At 49.5% G+C, this 20,443-nt stretch overlaps 2 protein-coding genes across 2 annotated transcripts in view; one reads left to right on the forward strand and one right to left on the reverse strand.

Annotated features, from left to right (window-relative positions):
* Positions 1 to 9,347, reverse strand: part of SZT2 (SZT2 subunit of KICSTOR complex) — a 75,578-nt gene extending 66,231 nt beyond the window's left edge. The window contains exons 1-10 of the mRNA XM_044674831.1: positions 9,327 to 9,347; positions 8,982 to 9,107; positions 8,710 to 8,886; positions 8,389 to 8,559; positions 3,213 to 3,344; positions 2,774 to 2,906; positions 2,363 to 2,469; positions 1,810 to 2,020; positions 1,554 to 1,724; positions 1,128 to 1,362 (exon numbers count right to left, since the gene is read on the reverse strand). Coding sequence (XP_044530766.1) covers positions 1,128 to 1,362; positions 1,554 to 1,724; positions 1,810 to 2,020; positions 2,363 to 2,469; positions 2,774 to 2,906; positions 3,213 to 3,344; positions 8,389 to 8,559; positions 8,710 to 8,886; positions 8,982 to 9,107; positions 9,327 to 9,347 — 1,484 coding nt within the window. The remainder of the gene's footprint in view (positions 1 to 1,127; positions 1,363 to 1,553; positions 1,725 to 1,809; positions 2,021 to 2,362; positions 2,470 to 2,773; positions 2,907 to 3,212; positions 3,345 to 8,388; positions 8,560 to 8,709; positions 8,887 to 8,981; positions 9,108 to 9,326) is intronic.
* A 139-nt stretch (positions 9,348 to 9,486) lies between these two features.
* Positions 9,487 to 20,207, forward strand: MED8 (mediator complex subunit 8). Its single transcript, XM_044671924.1, has 7 exons — positions 9,487 to 9,520; positions 11,665 to 11,783; positions 12,532 to 12,676; positions 12,918 to 13,058; positions 13,175 to 13,256; positions 13,618 to 13,869; positions 19,332 to 20,207. Exons 1-7 carry the CDS (start codon positions 9,515 to 9,517, stop codon positions 19,394 to 19,396), a joined length of 810 nt encoding a protein of 269 aa, XP_044527859.1. The 5' UTR covers positions 9,487 to 9,514; the 3' UTR covers positions 19,397 to 20,207.
* The last annotated feature ends 236 nt before the right edge of the window (positions 20,208 to 20,443 follow it).

A 20,443-nucleotide genomic window follows, 5' to 3' on the forward strand; every position in this document is an offset into this window, starting at 1 on the left:
AGCCCATTTCTCTCCTAAACACAATAGGCCATATCCAAGGCATCACCATAGCAGATATGGTAGTTGGCTAGATGTTCCTCCCCCATCTCTAGAGGGAGAAGAGGCTCAGGAAATAGGCCAAGTACTGCCCTGATCTCATCCTGACATCCCCAGTCTCTCTCCCCTAGAAAACTGACTGCTTTTGCAGAGCTGACCCCAGGCAGACCCTAAAGTTACTTTGCTCCTTCCAAACATATCACTAATGACTTAATTAACAATGCCAGTGGCCTTTTCTTCTCCATCTTCATTCTCCTTGACCTCTCCACAGCCTTTGACACTACTGATTACTCTATCCTCCTTGGTCAGCCCTTCTCTCTGGGTTTTCTGGATATAGTCTCTCCTGGGTCTCCTCCTATCTACTTCCTCAGCTCCTTTGCTACATTCTCCTTCAGATCTTGCCCTCTAATCATAGGGGCCCCCCAAGGTTCTGTCCTGGGTCCCCTTTTCTTCCTCTATCCTTCCTCTTCTGTCTTGCTTCCCTTAGTGAGCTCACCAGCTTCCATGGGTCCAATCACTATCTACGCTAACGATTCTCAAGTTTACCTATCTTACCCCGGGCTCTGCTTACTAGCAGTCTCTCATCTCCAACTGCCTTTCAGGCACCTCCAAATGGCTGTCCAGGAGACGTCTTAATCTCAACATGTCCAAAACAACTCATCACCTTGTTCCTCAAACAAGACCTTCCATGTGCTAACTCCAGGCACTGTAGCTGGATGGTCTGAACTGCTCTCCCTCCTCATCACCAACTCTTGGCTACCCTGGCTTATTTCAAGTGTCAATTGAAGTCTCACCTTCTACAGAAAGTCTTTCCTGATCCCCTTAATTCTAGTACTTTCCTACTGACGATTTCCTACGTATCCTGTCTAGATTTTGTTTGGCCAGTTATTTGCATGTTGTCTCCCTCCTTAAACTGTGAGTTCCTGGGGGCTTTGTTGAAGTACCAGGCACACAGTTGGCACTTAACAAATGTTTCATGACTGTGTGCCAGACGAGGGGGAAGGTCAGAGGGACTGTAAGATGGGAGATCAGACCAAGAGCTGGCCAGGGTGACTTTGGGAAGGGTCTCATGGTACCCCAAAAGAACTCACCTCTGCAATGTGTTCCAGAAACGGCGGATGACGTGGGTTCGGTAGAGGGAGCGGATAGGCTGCCGCAGGGCACAGGAAACATCGTGCAGGATATCATAGCCTCCCTCCATGGTCACCTCCACCCATGTCCCCCGAGACCCTGAGCTCTCCAAAGGCCAGGGGGCCAAGGCCACATACTCGATCCTCATGTTGTGTTTCCAGAGGAGCACCAGCTTTACCTCCAAGTGGGAGCCCCCTTTGGGGAAGGGGAGTCAGAGGAGCAGTCAGAGGGGAAGGGCTCAGAAACTCCCTCCCACCCACCCACTCAGGCTCTCTTTGTCCTCAGCTCTATAGCATGGCCCAATTCAGATCTGGAGCCCTCCCCTAACCCACTCCTCCCCTGGATGGGATGACCAGCAGACACAGAAGAGCTAGCAGGACTCCCACCTTTGGCCAGGCTGACCTCACGGACACTGTAGCCCTCCCTCAGGCGTACAGACACAGTGCTGACCAGGTCGGCCGGCACCTCCTTCTCAGCGTGCTTTTTCCGCCGCAGTGCCAGGGCAGGATTACTGCTGGCTGACACCAAATGTTCATTAAACAGCCGGTGCTGGGAGCCTGGGGAAGAGGAAGGGCAAGGAATCAGGGCTGGGGGGCTCCCTTGAGTCAGTCCTACCCTCAATCTTGCCCATTCCCTCCTCACCACAGTAATACTCAGGATTCAGGGCCTCCCCACTGCGCAGGAAAGAGTACAGAAGAAATGCCCGGTGGTAGACAGTCAATCCCAGGTTGCCAGGCTCAGGCTCAGGACACGTGGAGAGGTAGGAACCAAAAGTTGCCATGGCCATGAATTTCATTAGCTCCACATTAGGCACGTGACCAAAGCTGCAGTCATAAGAGTACACGCCCCCCACCTAGGGAGAGGCAGGGGTTAGGCTGGGGGTGTGGGGTTTTTTGGCATTGAGGTAAGGAATCTGAGGGGAGAAGCCATAAGAGGGCTTTTTCCAGATTGCACAGGGAAGAGTTTTCTCAGTCCTCACACATGGAATAGGAGGCTTTGTGAGGCAGTGATTCTGAGGCTGGAAGCCACTTACAAGAGACATTGGGGATTGAACTGATTTCTTGGGTAGGGAACTAGATAAGAGAGGCCAGGAGCACTGAGGGGAGCCCTGAGAATGCACCTCAGGCCAAGTCACTCCCAGCCCGACAAGCCTGGGGTACCTCCACCTACCTCACCAGCCCCCTAAATGATTTACCTGCACAAAGGAGCATGCGACAGTGCTACTGCGGAGCTGGTTCAGCAGTGTCTCACACACGGCAACATCTGGGACACTGGTCACCCCATCCGTGATCACAATGATGCCTGGATGGGAGGCAGTAGTCAGGCAGGCCCCCTCAAGTGGTCAGGCCAACCTCTCACCTTCTTAAGATGTAGGTCAGCCCCCAAGCCAAGCTTAGCTTCCAAGATTCCCCCCCATCATCAGACTCACAGAGCCTCAGAGCAGATCCACCGATCCTGATCAACAAGCCTTTATTGCCCTTCAGGTACCCAGACTGTGCCCTCTGGGTACGAAGACACTTTCCCCAGTGCCCCTGTTCTGGGAGGCCCTGTGCTCCCATCCTCTGCCTTCCCCTCTCCTCCCATTCCACCCCCAATATCCACTAACCAGCACTGGAGTTAGAAGGCAGGAGCTGCAGAGCTAGGATGCCTTGACGGATCATACTGACAAGACCAACATCAGCTGTCACCATGGAGACTGCTGCTGAGCTTGGGGGCCGATCTTGGCCCAAAAGGGATGCCTCCACCTAAGCCCAAGCCAACAAGACACAATCTTACTGTTCCTTTCCTATATAAACAACAGCCCAACCTGATCCCTCAGTCCTGACCAATCAAGCCCCACTCCAGGATCCTGTCACTACCACTAGCAGACTGTGCCCCAAGGGTGCAGAGGTACCCAGCCTGTACCCAGAGGGTACACAAGTGTTTAGACTTGCCCTGGGGGCCCAGACTGTGTTTACATGTTTGAGTAGTACCCTGGGGCCTCAGAAGTCCAAGCCTCAATTATGCCCCAGGGGCACCAAGGTGGCCAGCCTGTGCCCACATACCTGGCTCCGGGGCTCATATTGTTGCTGAAGGGTAGCAGCCACCTTGTTCTCAAAGACACAGAGTTGGGCATACACTTGCTGTAAGAACACTTCTCGACGAGATGGTTCCAAAAGATAACCCTGAACCAATACCTGGGAGGGACCAAGGGAGGAGGCTATAGAATCCCAGTGTCTCAGGACCTCAAGACAAGGCTCATCCTTTCTCAACTGAATGAACCTTCCCCTTGAGGACAGCTCTGATTTTCCCTGGAAATCTGTACTAAACATGTCCAGCTCCACCCGCCATTCCTCCTACGATGGGGAATCTAGATCCTTCCCCATGCTGGCTGCCTTTCTTTAGACCCTCTCCAGCTCATCCATGTCCTTATTGAAATGTATCCTAAATGAGGTCAGAATGAACTCTAGGGCTGCAAAGTAGAAGCAACTGGACCTTAAGCAAAGAAGACATGGGTTCAAATTTGACCGTACATGATTACCTTGTTTGCCTCAGGTTCCTCATAGGATCATAATAGCTCTTACCTCCTAAGGTTGTTGTGAGGATCAAACAAGTTAATATTTGTAAAACACTCAGCACAAGCAGTGCCCGGCACACAGTTAATCAAAAACTTGTAGGGCAGCTGGGTAGCTCAGTGGATTGAGAGCCAGGTCTAGAGATGGGAGGTCCTAGGTTCAAATCTGGCCTCAGGCACTTCCTAGCTGTGTGACCCTGGGCAAGTCACTTGACCCCCATTGCCTAGCCCTTACCACTCTTCTGCCTTGGAGCCAATACACAGTATTGATTCCAAGACAGAAGGTAAAGGTTTAAAACAAAACAAAACAAAAAACTTGTATTCTTTCTCTTAGGGATTAGATGGAATGCTCAGAAGCCTGTGCTAGAATTCCCTTCCAGACATTTACTAGCATGGTTCTGAAGGGGTCATATGCAAATGACTTCACCTCTCTAAGCCTCAGTTTCCCCATGGGCAAAAAAGGACCATAACAACTAGAGTTCCTCCTTCCTAACATGAGTCTCAAGAGAGCACTCCCACTCCTAAATCACTTGATCTACTCCAGGAATCACAGTCACTCTTGTAGTATATGTGCTCTGGGTCCTTGGGTCTGAGGACTGCCCTAAGGCCTCCCTCTTGGTCCCTTGTATTTCTGTTGTGCATCAAAACAATAAAAGTCAAGTTTGTCACACAGTTACGTATATAGAAAATAAAGCATCCTTTATTCTGAACTTGGCAACAAATACAACAAGCCTTTGGACATACAAAGTAGAAGGTAATGAGGGTTTTCCATGAAATTTCAACTCTCTGAAGAGCCTGGGACTGATTTTGCATCTACTTTGATAAAGATATGTCTCACCATCACTCCCTGAGCACTAAGAGGACAATGACTATGGAACTAGTTCTTGGTGTCCCCAAAGCCTGGCACCCAACAGGTCCTTAGTAAATGTGTGATAAGTGATTGCTTTGAACAGAGGCAAGGGTGGGGCAGCTGGGTAGCTCACTGGATTGAGAGCCAGGCCTAGACAGGAAGTCCTAGATTCAAATCTGACCTCAGACACTTCCCAGCCGTGTGACCCTGGGCAAGTCACTTGACCCCCATTGCCTAGCCCTTACCACTCTTCTGCCTTGGAGCCAATACATAGTATTGACTCCAAGACAGAAGGTAAGGGTTTAAAAAACAAAACAACAACAAAAAAAAAACAGAGGCAGGGGATTCAGAAGGAAAAAGCAGGTTTGGGAAATGAACAGCTGATTAACAAGATGGTGGTCCAGAAAAGGATTTCAATTCATAAGCTATAGCTTCGGGCCAGAGACAAAAGCCAGCGTTTTTCCTTGAAATAGAAAGTGCAGAGAGAAAATGGGTCATCTCTGTCTATTCAAGCAAATAAAGCAGCTATCATCAAGAAGGTAGTGAGCGAGCCAAAGAAAGTCCAAGGCAGAAACCACTGGGCCAGCCCCAACCTTGGCATGCATGGCCCCTGAGACAACTACACAGAAATGCAAGAATGAGGGCAGAGAAAGCACAATGACCTAGAATGCCTTATGCTGGGCAGCAGTTGGGGGGAGGGGGAGGGCCACACAGGTGAAGTCCATAACTACAGTGTAGCTTGGGGATAGAGGATGAGGGTGGAGCCAAGAGCACTGATGATCATTATATACGTTAAGAACTCATGTAAGGAAAGCTCAGAGGCAGAGAAGACACTGGTAGAGAGTATCTGAGTGAAGAACATGACCAGACAGCAGCAGTTTGGTCACAATAGATTGCTAGGACAGAGAGAGGAAACAAATACAGACCTAACCTAGAAGTTCTCATCACCTAGAAGGCAAAGGAAACACTATCTGGGGAAACAGATCCTGGGTCTGATTCTCACCCAATCAATGTGTTTGAAGTCAGAGGAATTGAGGATTAGTAAGGGAATACAAATGCTACTTCCTCCCACTTGTGTGACCTTAAATATGTCACTGTTCTAATCTGGGCCTTAGCTTTCTTTTAGCTAGAGAAAGTGACAAGCAAATTGTAGTGAATGGCCACTTGGATCTGTGCCAGAAAAGGAAGAGAAGATCAGAAATTGTCTGATATGCTCCTAGATTTTAGGTGAATCCCTTTCAAAGAAAAACTTCAATGAAGAAAGTCAGCCTATAAGAATCAAAAGAACAAAATTCTGAGACACACAGAAAAAAAACCAATGAGAATGAAAAGAGGAAAGTGTCTGTTTGAAGAGCCCAATACGGCTTCACAGGGAGTTTATCCAACAAATAAGATCTTTAAGCATACCATGTAAGACAGAAGCAGGGACAGTGAACAGAGAATGTGACAAAGTCACAAGAGAATCCAAGAATTGGAGTTGGCAGGGACCTCAGCACTCCTGACGACCAGTGGCCAGACAAACCTCTGCTTGCAGACCTCTAAGGGAGGGGAGGCTCATCCCTGCTGAGGCAGCCTTTTGCACTGGGGGACAGTTATCATGGTGAGTTTGTCCTGACATTGAGCTCCTGCACCTGTCCTTAAGGGCCAAACAGTGCAAGTCCTTCCATCACAAGCTGGACAGCAGCCCTTTGACTACCAGGATACTCACATCCACATAGCATTACCAGGGGCAAAATCTTGCCCATCTTTTTTAAAAACCGTAGAAGGGAAACACAGGAAAAAAGCAGCTAAACAGTGTGAATGAGAAAGATCTGGGGGTCCTGGTGGGTTGTCAGTTCACCATGGAAGCACCTGAAGCTAACTCAAAGTTAGTCTGAGCTAAGAAGGGAGGTCCACAACTAGCATTCAGGACTGGGCACCATATTTGAGGAAGGATGTAACAAGGAGGAAAGAGACCAAGGCAGGACTTGTTCTCCTTGGTTTAGAAAGAATCGGGGGTACATTTAGCCTGAAGCAAGCCAGAAGAATTACTCTACTTGGCCCCCAAAAGACAAAAACAGGAGCAAAATATCCAGGAGTAGAATTTTGCTTGATAACACTTGGCACTTGGCCAGACTCCTCAGCTGAAGTGGCTTGCCAAGGTCAACAGTGACCTCCTAATGGCCAAATCCAACCTCTGGCTACTTCAGACCCTGAATGGGTCCTTTCCCCCTTTCCTGTCCCTTCTGTTCAGTCTCCATGGCGGCATCTTCCTCCATGTTTTACCCTGGACCATATCATATCCTCTTTGTTTTCTACATTCTGTCCCTGGTGACTTCATCAGCCCCCCTGGATTTCTCTCTCATTTCTACACCACTGAGCCTCACAAGCTCCATCTTTTTTGGGCTCCAGGCCCAGATCTCTGCTTGGACATTCTGCAGGCCTCTCAAATATTATCTAGGCTGCCATCACCACCACCAACCACTCTTCCCCTACTTGCCTATCTCACCCAGGTCAACTCTCCTCTTCCAAAACAGTCACAACCTCAGTCATCCTCAACCCCCCATTCTCTGTCTTCCCTGTAAATGACCAGTGGCAAAGTCATGTTAATTCTCCCCTTGCACTGCTCACATATGTTCCCTTATCTACCCTCATATAGCCATCACCCTAGCTGACCCCTCATCACTGGCACTGTGAGAGAACACAGAACAAACCCTGTATTCTAACAGCCTCCTCTTTCCTTCCTGTCTCCAGTCTCTCCTTTTCTCATCCACCTTCCTCACAGTAGCCAAAGGAATACTCCTCAATTGCTTGTTACTCTCTTGTTTAACTTCAATTCCACCTTCATGCCTGTTCTCCTGGAACCCCCACAATGGGAGACCTCTCCTCACTGGAACTCCCTGATGGCTCTTGACAAAATCAAACTCCTGTTTGGCATTTAAGTCCTTTACAAACTGGCTTCAGATAATGTTTCCTTGAGATTGACTCCACATGATGCCCCACTGGTTTCCCTGCTGGTGCCCATACACAAGAGTTCATCTTCTATCTCCCATCTCCATGTCTTTGCTCAGGCTTTGACTCATACTGAGAACGCTCTCCTTTCTGCTCTCTGTCTTTTGGAACATCCTAACTCCTCTGACTATATTCATGAACTGCTCCTGCTCCCCCTGCATGCACAAAGAACCTGGCCCCCAGCTGGTGCTTAATAAATGCTTGGTGGGGCAGGCTCTCCTCTCCTCACTGGACAGCAACTTGTCCAGAAGGCTGAAGGAAATTTTATTCAGATCTTGGTTGGCTCAGATGCTTCTGAGATTCCTTCAGTTCTCAGATTCCCTAATTTGGGATAAGGCAGGGAGGGCATGAGGTTCCAAGGTGCAATAAGGAGATTGGGCTTGGCACAACAAAATGGATGTGAAGTTGAGGCATGGGGTGGGGAGGCATGACCATGCAAGCCCAGGCAGAAAATAAGACATCATAACAAGCTTTGAAAATGCAGAATTTAGTATCTGGTGCTTTAATTATAGAAAGGTGCTAGAACCATGTCAGCTCATGTGCTCTCACATGAGACTCTTTGAAGTCTATGTTACTCTTAACCACATTTAAAGGCAAAGCCATGGGGCTTGAGAGAATGAGGCACCTGCCAGGGTCACCCAGCTAAGAAGCTCATCCTGCACCTGAGCTTAGGGGACTACAAAAGTACTAAGACCCCCCCATGCTTAGGTGCTCGATGGACTCAGCCAGGAAACTCTAGGTTCAAATCCCACCTCAGACTCTTAGCAGCTAAACTAAGGTGCTAAGGAAGGGGAGGGGGGGGTAGTCTTGAGAGGCCCTTCCTTACCTGGTGGGACTGTAGACCAATGATGGAAGAGTAAGCCTGGATGGTGACATAGATCTCTGGCTGGAAGGTGATGGAGGAGCCAGGGACTTGGAAGGGCCGTAGTAGCCCCTCCAGGCATCGTGAAAGAGCCCTGAACACTTCATCAAAGAGAATTTCCCCAGTGGAGTCATCCTGGGGAGGAGGGGAGAGAAATCAGAGAAACTGAGGGAGAGGGTGACAGACTCCTCAAAGGGCAAGGGGGTCCTGACAGTCAGAGTGAGGGAAGGGGAATAACAGTCTCCTCGTGGGAGAGGCAGACCCACTCCCTCCAAGTCTCCTCACCACAATGCCCGTGGAGGGGCTGAGATCCAGCTCAATGACGAAGCGGTAGCGCCAAGCCAGGAAGGTGACCCGCGTGGAAGGCACCAGCAGCAGCGGGCGTGGGGGCCCAAGAGGCTCATCCGGCTGCCAGCCCAGAGGGAGGACGCTGAGCACGGCCAGCTCGGGTTCAGAGTGCTGCTGAAGGAGCGGGAAAAGGAGAAGGGTCAAGGGCCAGAGCCCCAAGGCCCCTCACTTCTCCCTCCCGGATCCCTCCCACAGCCCGCTGAGCTCACCAGCTCTTCAGCCGAGGCCGGCCGGACAGTCTGGCGGAGACGGCTCAGGAACCAGGCCAGGCGCACGTTGCGGGAGATGCGATGCCCCTTCCGCATGAGCAGGAAGACCTGCGCGGCCTCCTCCACCTGCGAGGTAAGCTCAGACCTCAGAGCGCCGCTCGGGGGATCGCATGAGCGGGGGAAGGGAGATTAGGCGACTGACTAGACTGACTGCAGGACGGACAAACAGACAGAGGCAGCGGCGCGGGGCCCCTAAGGCCTTGAGTGCCGAGCCTGGGCTCCATGTTCTGAGCTCGGCATTCCAGGCACCACCGCCCCCACCCCGGACTACCACTATACCCTTACCTCCGCAGGCTCCGCCGCCATGGCTGTCAGATCCTAGATATGACCTCTGACCTGCCGCGACCCGGAAGCACTCGGCCAGTAGCGCCGGAAGTTCCCTGGAAGTCGTAAGGCTACAGGGCGGATCTTCCGGAAGCGGAAGTTAGGTGGCGGAGCACCAAAACGGAGCAGAGGCTGCGCTCGCTGTCGAGATGCAGGTAAGGGCTAGTTCTGGGACCTGAGACCCCCGGCTTGGGAGAAGTCTGAGGAGGAGGCCTTGAAGGCCAAGCCCGGGAGCTGGTGGAACAGGGCAGGAGATCCTCTGAGGCATAGTAGTGGGGACAAAGGCGCCCCCCGTTATACTTGGGCCTGTGCCTGACTGAACCCCGACCCCCAATTTATACGTAAAGAAGTTGAGACTCAGAACGAGTCACATGGCGAGCCACGGTCTGGTATGAAACTCGAACCCAGGATCAGCAAGCTGAACACGACCCCATTGCCTCCTGGAAATGGAGGGGGAGGGGGACCCCAACGGTGGGAGGCGAGGCTAGAACCGAGGCTTTAGCGGAGGCTGGAAGTAGCGGAGGAGGAAGAAGAGCCTTCGGGCAGTTGCGCCGGCCAAGGCCAAGGCATGGAGGCAGGAGATGTTACCGAGGCTGGGCTGGCGAGACCGCGTGACTCTGGATGAAATGTTAACCCGAGGAGTGTCCGGCGGCCTTGGGCTAGCCTCGGACGTGGTAGGGTGGAGGGGTGAAGGGAGGTGGGGGCGTAGGATGGGCCGAGCTGAGGTCACCGTCTTGGGAGGATGATGGAGCCCGAGGGGAAGCTCCTTGGGGACAGGCCTCAGGGCCAGCAAATCGGACTGATTAAATGAGGGAAGGGACTGTTGAGAGGAGGCTTATCTAGAAGGACCCCATTGGAAGAAAAGCGGATGTTCCAGGAAATTGGAAATAAATCAACCCATTTTCCTCCAAAACAGCAACTAATTGGAGAATAGGCCTTTAGTAGGAAGAGATGGACAGGATGGTATGAATGAGCGAGTGAAACTTTGTTGAGCAAACAGTTGTAGGTACAGAATGTCCAATGGTCCTTACCCTCCAGGAGCTCCCAGGCTACTGAGAGAGACAGCACCTAAGAAAGGGGTCAACTTATTTCTTTCTGGAAAGGCTAGTGACTTGCCTGCCCCACCAGGATTGGTGGGGATAATGGGCATGTGGGAAGTGTCGCTCTCTCCCAGAGGGGAAGGCAGACACCCACCCTCCACCCCTCTTGCAGTGGCCCAAGAAGGAGGCAGAGGGAATGGATACTAAGGGTAAAGGTAGAAACAATGAGAAATCCAAGGCCTGGGAGAGAGAGTTTACAGAGATGACCTACAAACAGAAACAGAGAAAGCAAACCCAGGCATGTGGGAGGGGATAGACTTTCATTTTTGGTGACATAGAGATATCAAGGAGAAGTTGGACACTGGGGGTGGGGGCAGGTTGTCCCCAGGGTTGTGTCATGAGCAGAAGAATCCATGCTGGCCTGATTAGGAGAGTCTTGGGCTGAGGAAATGAGGACTGTCCAGGGAGGGTCCCCATGATCAGGGCCTGGAGGCAATTGGTAGGTACAGACAAGATGCCTCATTAAGGAGAGATAAAGATGTATGTCAGGTCATGGAAGGAATGAGGTACCTCTGATAAGCTAATGGAATAAAAGGAATGCAGGTAGGTCAGCAGGTTGAAGTATATAGATTTCAAGTCACCAGGCTGGCCCTTGACCCACACCTCAGGGACCACCCACCATCCTGCCTTGTGTAGGATAGATCTTGTCTCTATGGAGGAGCTAACCCCTTATTGGGAACCTCTAAGTTCCCCTTGGTCACCAGAGACCCTGTGTGTGGTTCCCACACAGCTTCTGACCGTAACCTTGGTCCTGCCTGGAGCACAGTATCTGCCCAAGAGCCCTCAGGAGACCCTCTTGTGCTAAGATCCTGAAATATGGTCCCCATGCAGTAAAGGCAGACTCTCCAAGCTAGGGCAGCCAGGGTCACTTATACAAAACCCAAAGGACAGCAAGAGAGGAAAAGAATCCCTTCCCTCCTAACTTTTCTGCAGCTGGTCCCCACTAGGTCAGGCTTTGCCTTGGGACTTGTCTATTAGGATCATGACAGGGTTCCAAAGGAAAAGGCAGCCTGGCACAATGAGGGTGAGGATAGTGCCCCTGCCCAGTAGCTTTTGGAGATTCCCACACACACACACCCTGGGTTCCTCCTCAATCTGCCTGTTAAACACTATGTGCCCCATCAGCTGAGTCTTGTGCTGTGGCAGGCACACAGGCCTCTAACCACCTTGGAGTGACCAGTTGGTCCCTCTCCCTGCAGAGGGAAGAGAAGCAGCTGGAAGCATCGGTGGATGCACTTCTGAGTCAAGTGGCAGATCTGAAAAGCTCCTTGGGAAGTTTTATTTGCAAACTGGAGAACGAGTATGACCGGCTCACCTGGTAAGTGCAGCTGGGGTGGAGCATGTCTGGAGCCCAGCAGGAGGCAGCATGCTATTGCCAAGGTGCTAAGCCATCCCAGGTGGGCCCCTCCTCAATCATGAAGCTTAGTTCCCAGCCTCTGGGCCCTGAGGCCCGTAAGGGGATTGATTGAGGGAGTCTGGCAAACTTGGCCTGCTGACAGAGGTCCTTGTTAGCTCTTGGATGTGGCTTGAGGGGGTTGGAGCACTTGATTCTCTAAGGCAAGACTGGGAAGGGTTTGAATTCCAAGAGAATGAAGTTCACTAGGCAAGGAGATGGGGACTCCTTGAATATACCTTCCCTTCTGTTCTCAGAGGCATGATTAAAGGTCAAGGGAGCCACCAAGAAAGCAAAAAGGATACATCTTGCCTCTTCTCTGTCTGTATCCTTAGCTCTCCAGCTTTCCACATTTTGGTTGCTGTAGGAAATTACACTTCTCTCCTGAGGCGTACTAGCCTAGCCTGGCTGTGGTCCAAGCTCTGCTGAGTTACTTGAGAGCTTTTTCTCTTTCTTCAGCTGTGTCAGGAAACACCTTACTTAGTCTTAGATTTGGGCATCTATTCTGGGCAATCCTGGATGTGAATGATCCTCACAGTTATGAATCCTAAGACCACATCTGGAGTTCTTTTCGAAGGATTCTTGGGAAGATGCTGCTTCCCTGAGGGGACCCATAAGTTAGATCTCACTTCTTCAGCCAGGCCCTTTTCCCTTGACTTTCCACCTTAACTAGGCCCTCGGTCTTGGACAGCTTTGCTCTACTCTCTGGACAGCTGAATACCCTCAACAAGGTCCTCAAGCATGAGAAGACCCCATTGCTTCGAAATCAGGTCATCATTCCTTTGGTACTATCCCCGGATCGTGATGAGGAGCTCACGGTGAGAGGAGGGACCCAGGAGGACACAGTAGGGGCTGCATGTCCCTCTAGGCTTTTGTCCATCCCCACCTCCACTCCCAATCACTGGGGCTCAATGTCCCCTTTCCTCACTCAGCTGGTGACTTTTGTTCTGGGACACTTATGGAGAGGCATCCTGGGGTGTATGTGAACCAGTTGGCAGGCTGCTTTTTTCTGAGGTAAAGGATGCAGTTAATACAGTGAGCCCTTTGTGCTTATGACAGCGACAGACAGAAGGACGAGTTCCTGTCTTCAGTCATGAAGTGGTTCCTGATCACCTGAGAACCAAACCAGACCCAGAGGTAGAGGAGCAGGAGAAGCAACTGACCGCAGATGCTGCTCGAATTGGCACTGATGCGGCCCAGGTAATGTTAGAGCTTGCCCAGTAAGGGGGGCACCAGGAAGGCAAAAGAGCAGTCTATATCTGGGGTGGCCCTCAGACCTAACGATGCTCACCTCAACACACTTGCATGTTTTATAGAAGCAAATTCAGACCTTGAATAAAATGTGCTCCAACCTACTGGAGAAAATCAGCAAAGAGGAGCGGGAATCAGAAAGTGGAGGTGAGTGTGGTGGGAATGGGTCATTGCAGGGGAGGAAAGATTAGGAAGAAGGAGAAGGGGTATACATATGAAAAGTGGACATAGAGAGTTTACAGTGGGAGCATGATGGCAAAGCCTAGAGAGACAGGCAGAAGGAGAGGATCGGAGAGTGGTGTAGACATGGAAAGCTGATACAGAAAGTGGCCATGGATCAATGAAGAAGCCATAGGGGAGGAAGGCTTGTTGAATCACCCATCTGAGGCAGCCCTGGGAACCTGAGCTGCAGGGGATCTCAAGGTATTGGGGCCATCAGAAGCCTTCTCATGCTCTTAGACCAGGTCCTACTGAGGCCCACTGCTTAGTGCCCTGGCTTTCTTTATAGGTCTCCGTCAGAACAAGCAGACCTTTAACCCCACAGACACCAATGCCCTGGTGGCCGCAGTTGCCTTTGGCAAGGGTCTATCCAACTGGAGGCCTCCAGGCAGCAGTGGTCCTGGCCAACCAGGCCAACCTGGGGCAGGGGCCCTCCTGGCTGGAACATCGGGCATGCAGCAGGTTCAGATGACAGGGGCACCCAGTCAGCAACAGAGCACTCTGCTCAGCGGGGTTCAGATGGCGCAAGCTGGCCAGCCAGGTAAGGAGAGCAGTGTGAGTAAATGTATGGTGGCAGGAAAGTAGGGCACGTGAAGGAACTCAGGCTAACCTGCATGGCTGTTAGCATCCCAGGTTCAAGCTCTGTGCTCAGGCTGGAACCCATCTTAGGAGAAAGTAATCAGGAAGGGCAGAGGGGCCAGTTTGACTTCATTTTTTTGTTGATGCTTTCTTTGGCTTTTCTATTCATCATTTTTCTCCCAGTATACTGCCCCACCCTTGAGTCTTCCCTTCTAACTAAGAAGTCTCTTGAGGCAGATAAAGCTAAAGTGAAACATGACAGCATGTGTTGTTCTGTATCCAGAAGCTCCCACCTCACAAGGAAGAAAGAGGACCAGTGCTTCATCATCTGCCCTCTAAGGCTAGGGATTGGTCATTACAATCAGACTGAGTATGCATCTATATTCATGGCATTGCCACCTCAGTCAGCCCATCCTGGTTCAGCATCAGCTCCATGGGTTTTTTGGCATTCCTCTGATTTTCCTATGTTCTCTCTTTCATATGGAACAAAAATTCAATGCAGTAGTATAGCAGGGCTTGCTCAGGGTCCCTCAGCTGATTAGCACCTATATGATTTCCAGTTTTTATTGTCACTGAGAGTATGGAGGTGGATATGAGGTTATATGGGAAACCTTTTCTTTCATTGCCCTCCTTGGAGATATTCTCACTGGCTGTGTCTTTGAGGCCTTTTTTCAAATGGTGGAGTGGAGTGAGCCCTGGTCTCAAGAGTTGGGAAGCCTTCCATGTGGACAAGAGCCAGTAGTAGCACCTGCCTTTCCAGGGCTGCTAGAAGGATCTAATGAGATCACATGTATGAAGCACACCTCGAGCTCTTGAGTAATAGCTACCTAAGTGGGAACTGCCTTATATTGGCTTTTTCTTGAGTAATTCAAATTTATTTTCAAAATGGCTGGGCCGGTTCACAGCTTTATCAGCAGTGAATGCGTGTGGGCACTCAATTTAAGAAGAATGTATCAGAAGGCTTGAGAACCTCCAGAGGAAGGCATCTGGGGTGGTGAAAGACCCAAGCTTCAGGGACAGGGGAAAAGCTAAGCAGTTATGTTGAGGCGAAGCTGAGCACTGATGGGGGAAGTCTCCAAAGAGCTGATATATGGAGGACAGAATCAGTCTATTCTCTTTGGCCAGTGGGCAGAACCAGGAGCGATGGTAGAGCTTGAGGTCTGACATCAGGAAAAAAACTTTCTAATTCCCATAGCAAGCAGGGTAGAGGGAAAGGCTTTCCTGTTTTTGAGGTCCACACAGCCCTTTTGGGGGAGGCATTCAAAGGATAGATTCCTTCTGGGTGTGTGTCAGGCTAGATGGCCCTCCCAGCTCTAAATTCTGTCTGTCTAGGAAGTGTAAGGTCCCCTCCAGTTTATTGGCTCATCCTGCCTCTTATTTTCCCACCTTGAGGAAGAACATGGTCAAGTACATGGTCAAGCTTTCCAGGGCACCCAAAACATGATTCTTCTTGATGTCACAGGCCTACTCAGAATGAAAAACTTGAGGGTCAGGGGTCAGGAGCTCCTCCCATAGGAGTCCCCAGAGTTGGGGAGATGTTACAAAGACTGGGGAAAGTCTGACAGCAAACAGAGCTTTATATTTGTTTTGTTTTGTTTTTTAATTGTAGTTTGTGTACTTGGTGTTTGAGATAGGACTTGAACCCAGGTCTCTGTCCCTCCCAAGTCCAACTCCCTCATCACCACATTTTTCTGCCTTCACATGTACCCCCAATAAAAAGAGTGACCAGCCCAAGGCCAAACACAGATCCTTGGGACTTTCTACCACAGACCTGCCAGAGTGACATGCAGCCTTTACTAACTCTTCTTTCAAGTCTGTCCTTTAAAACTCCTTCTGAGTCAGTCTCATTGTATTGGATTAGTGGGAGGCACTTTGGAGTGTGGAGTCAGGAAGCCTGGAGTTCTAATCCTTCAGACCCTGGGCAAGGTGCTTTATCTTCCGTGGACCTCAGTGCCCTATAAAATAGGAAAGAGATAAATGAATGGATGGAGTTTACTATGTGCAGTGGGGGTGGCATCAAGGATACATTTAGGAAAGCTCTCCAGGAAAAGGGTTTGGCTACAAATCATATGGAGAGGTGCCATAATCCTTGGGGTACAAAGCATTTGGACTTGTCTTCTATGATTCCAGCTCTAGATTCTTGATTCTGCTATAATCTAGGTCTTAACTTTTCCATGGGAATAAGAGACAATCAGATACTTGACTAAAATCTAGGGAAGCCTTCCCTGATCTACTATCCTCCATGAAAAGAAAATGAGGTTAGTCTGGCCCAGCTGGCTCTTCCTCTTCCCCACTTCCTTTTCTGATGCTCTCACTATCTTATTAATGAACTCTTGAAATTTTTCTGAAGATCAGAGTCAGACTTATTCACCTCACTGATCTGTTTTCTTCCTCTTTTTTGGGGGGGGAGGATTGATTTTATTTATTTATTTTTAACCCCTTACCTTTCATCTTAGAATCTATAGTATGTACTGGCTCCAAGGCATAAGAGTGGTAAGGGCTAGGCAATGGCGATTAAGTGGCTTGCCCAGGGTCACACAGCTGGGAGGTGTCTGAAGCCAGACTTGAACCTAGGACCTCCTGTCCCTAGGCCTGGCTCTCAATCCACTAAGCCATCCAGCTGCCCCCTTCTTCCTTTTTTTTTTTTTTTTTTAATCAAAACATTTACCTTTTTCCATTCCTTCAGTATCACTCTCTAAAGTCTTTCAGCTGTCGCTGAGTCACTCAGCAATCACATCTGCCCATTTTTCTTTGGACCCAGCAATTTGGTTCAGGAGGACTTGGTGACTTGAATTTATCAAGGCAGCTCAGGACCCTCTTTGTGTCTCCTTACTTCTCCTGGGCATCAATTCGTTATTAGTCATTTTTACTTTGTTATTTTTGATCCAAAGGTCATTCATGCTCCATGGCAGAAAAAAACAAGATGAGTAGAACAGCTCTGCCTTCTTCCTGGTGTCATTTATCACTGTCCCTGAAGCAGCTATCTTGTCCCTTCTTGAACCTAATGCTTTCCCTCCATTTTCTTTCAGGATTGTAATTTTGATTTTATAATATCATGAACTTGATGATCTCCAATGTACATAGACATTTCCATATATGAAGAACAGGAAAAGAATTGTCTCTGAGACTAAGGCTCTATTATGCAGGACTTTTGTTGTTTAAGAATGTAACAAATTTGTCGTATTCATTCCAAAGCTGCCCTTCTTAGCTTTTCTCCTCATTTCATTGACTCTTTTTTCTTCTTTTAGGGGGGAATCATTATCACTACCCCAAGCTCCCCCCCAAAAAGCCCCCTCCCCTTGTGACAAACCAAGCCAAGCAGAGCAGAGTTTCCATTATCTTCTCTCCTTCAAAGGAGGTGGGTAGCAGGCTTCACCAGCAGCCTTCTGGAACTTGTATTGTTTTGAAAAAAGGGAGGAAAGATGATAGGAGAAAGATAGGGGAAAAGGATGGGAAGGAAGCCAGGGTAGCCCCAAGCCCTTTGGAGCAAACAAAAATCAGGCTAGACTATAGGGATAGAATAAGCTGGCTTTATTTAGGTTAGGAAAAGTAAGGTTTGGGAAAGCGATGAGTTAGATCTCCAGCAGTTAGCTGGGACCAAAGCTCTCTGGGACAAAAGACTATCCTCAGTTCTGGGGAAAAGGTGCCAAAATCAGAGCCATTCCAAAACGCACAAACTGAAGCTGGTCTTTGCATTGTCAGAGCTATTAAGCCTTTCAAAACACTTTCTTTGAAATATCAACACTATAAATTGTTCTCTTCACTCTGCCTCAATTCATATAATCGATTGGCACACATTTATGGAGCTCTTACTATGTGCCAGGTTCTGAGCTAAACTCTGGGCATACAAAGAGAGGCCAAAACAGTCCCTGCCCTGTCGGGGGACACAACATATGAATGACTTGGTACAGACAAGCTACTACAGGTTAAATGAAATGAAGGTCATCCAAGAGAGAAGGCCCTAGCAGTTGGGGGAATAGAAACAGCCTTTTATAGAAGGTGAGATTTGATCTTGGTTTTGAAGGGAGCCAGGAGGTAGATATGAGAAAGGAGAGTAGTCTAGGCACATATGGGTCACAGTGAGGGCAAAAGCATGGAGATGAGAGATGGAATATCATGTCTAGGAAACATCAAGAGGCTATTCTAGCTGGATCATAGACAAGAAAGTGTAAGTACTCTGAAGTTTCTCTAGATCCATCCCTTTATCCTTTCTTTTGGCACAATTGTATTCCATTCTAATACCATCCTCAGTTGGTGGGCACCCATTTGTTTCCATCTCTTTGCTGCCATAAAAAGCTGCTATGAGTGTTTATGGATGCTGGGTCAAGTTCTTCTCCACATTCTTTGATGTTTCCAGGGTCTGGGCCTAGGAGGGAGATCATCAAGTCCAGTGTGGCCAAATCATTTCATAGCACCTTCTCTGCCGCCCCTCACGCCATGTAACTTGGAAAAATCTCATTTCTTGGCTTGCTTCCTTCACCCTTGGCTTTTGGGGTTTGGGCATCCCTGACCTCATTCTTGAAGACAGGTTCTTCTTTTGGCAGACTTCCATCTCCAAGCATCACTGCCAGCCTTGAAGTCTGGTCCTCCCAGAATGAGGATGCGCCAGGTGGCTCTCCTTCCCTTCCCTAATCCCAGACCACCATGGATGGAGTGGAGGGGTTCCTGCCTTTTTAGGTCACCTCCATAGTCTACTGCCGCCTTCTCTGTTGCAGAGGATTTTGTGTATGGCACACCCCTGGGCAAGGTCATCTAGCCCAGGAGATAAGGCAGGTTCTCCAGGCTTTGGCATTTTTTTTCCTGGCAGCAGAGAATGTGTCTTGCCCAGTGTCTTCCCTCTCTTCAGTGTCTTTCTCCTTTTCATTCACTTAATTTCTTCTCAGGACTTTATGAATGCAGCTTATAATGCTTGACTGGGTGGATTCAGGAGTGGAATCAGAGCCTTAGTGAGGTTGGAGCTTCTTCAAGGCCAGAGCCAGTGCCCAGAGTCTGCCCATTTCATGGTTTACATGTGACCCCAGTGGCAGGGACATGTGCCTCTGTGACTGGCCAAAGCTCAGTCTGGAGCCCTTCTGATGACCAAACGGTATAGTTATCAGCCAGGACCAGCTCAATTTCTGTTAGGAAAGATGGTCTAGCAGGCCTGCCTGGACCATGACTGGGGTCACTAGAGATATGCTTCCCTGTGTGAATGAATGCACATTCTTTACCCTCCTGGCTCTCTTTAGGCTAAACTTTTCCTAAGCCCTGGCACCTGGGTTCCTGGTGGTTCAGAACTGGGGGATATATAAGGAGAAAAGAGTAACTGACCTCCAGTCCAGAGAGAGGAGCCAAAAGAGCTTGGAGATGGCATGGGGTTAGAGTATCTTTTCTGGGGTGAATCTGAGCACACAACCTGCTACTTTCTTCTGCTTTTCCCTTTAGGTAAGATGCCAAGTGGCATAAAAACCAACATCAAGTCAGCTTCGATGCACCCCTACCAACGGTAAGCTGCCCACCGACCCATAGACACTGCCCCTCTGCCTCCCTAGCAACTTGGACTGCTCTCTCTTCTGAATGTCTATACCTGCTCCAGTGACCTGGGCCTGCTTCTGAAAGGATGGGTAGAGCCCCTCACAGGCACACCCCATCTCAGAGCCTAGACCTCTTTCCAGGGCCTTCCCTCTCCTTCAGTTCAGCCAAGACTCCTGGCTTCTCAGGCCTCATTCTGACTCTAGGAGTATCTTCATAGCCTGTCCAGCCAAGAAGATACCCTTGGCCCCGCAAACCAGTCTTGGCAAACCTCAAAGCCTGTCTAGTCTCTGGCCTTTGGGGCCTTCCTTGGACAGAGACGGTTGTAGCTGCTATTGGACCATCTCAATCTGGGAGCTGTTGGAACAGGCCAGTGCTATCCCATCTTTGAATGGAGAAAAGCTCCCTTTCTCATTCTCTGTCTGAAAAAGCAAGCTCTCAGGAAAGGGGCAGCAGTGAGGCCTTTGGCAATAGTACCACCTGCAACCTGGAGTCTGGTGTTGGACCTGTGGCTTGTAGCCCAGAGTGGGCAAAGGCTCAGGGATCTTACCCTACTTCTACCTACTTGCTCTTGGACAATAACCCAGGAAGGCATAGGAGTGTTGCCATACCAGTTGACTGGCTTCCTTCAGGCCATGCTGGTCCCAATCCAAGAGAAGGCCATATAGTTCTAGCTGTCCACTCTCTAGGTCTTCCTTTAGCCTTCTCCAAACCCCCCTTGGGTAGGCAGCTGGCCCCAGGTACCACAGGAATCCCTCATGGGTCCCTCATGCACCCTCAGAATAAAAAAAGGCTTTAAAGTGATTCATGAATCAGTGTTTTACTGTGGGCAGGTTGGTCTCCAAAGATCTCAACAGGTGCTAAGGTAATAATCATAATAATAGCTAGCATTTCTATAACGCTGTACTGCATACAAACTTCTTTATAGGGGAAGCTAGGTGATACAGTGGATAAAGTACCAGATCTGGAATCAGGAGGACTTGGGTTCAAATTGAGCCTTTGATGGTTCCTAGCTATGTGACCCT

Source organism: Gracilinanus agilis, chromosome 4, assembly GCF_016433145.1.
Source record: "Gracilinanus agilis isolate LMUSP501 chromosome 4, AgileGrace, whole genome shotgun sequence".
Taxonomy (NCBI): domain Eukaryota; kingdom Metazoa; phylum Chordata; class Mammalia; order Didelphimorphia; family Didelphidae; genus Gracilinanus; species Gracilinanus agilis.

Bases quoted from the DNA above. Each gene is read 5' to 3' on its own strand.
- MED8 (XM_044671924.1), top strand. The intron at 12,677-12,917 runs GTGAGAGGAGGG...TGCTTATGACAG, and splicing joins ATCGTGATGAGGAGCTCACG to CGACAGACAGAAGGACGAGT. The intron at 13,870-19,331 runs GTAAGGAGAGCA...TTTTCCCTTTAG, and splicing joins GGCGCAAGCTGGCCAGCCAG to GTAAGATGCCAAGTGGCATA.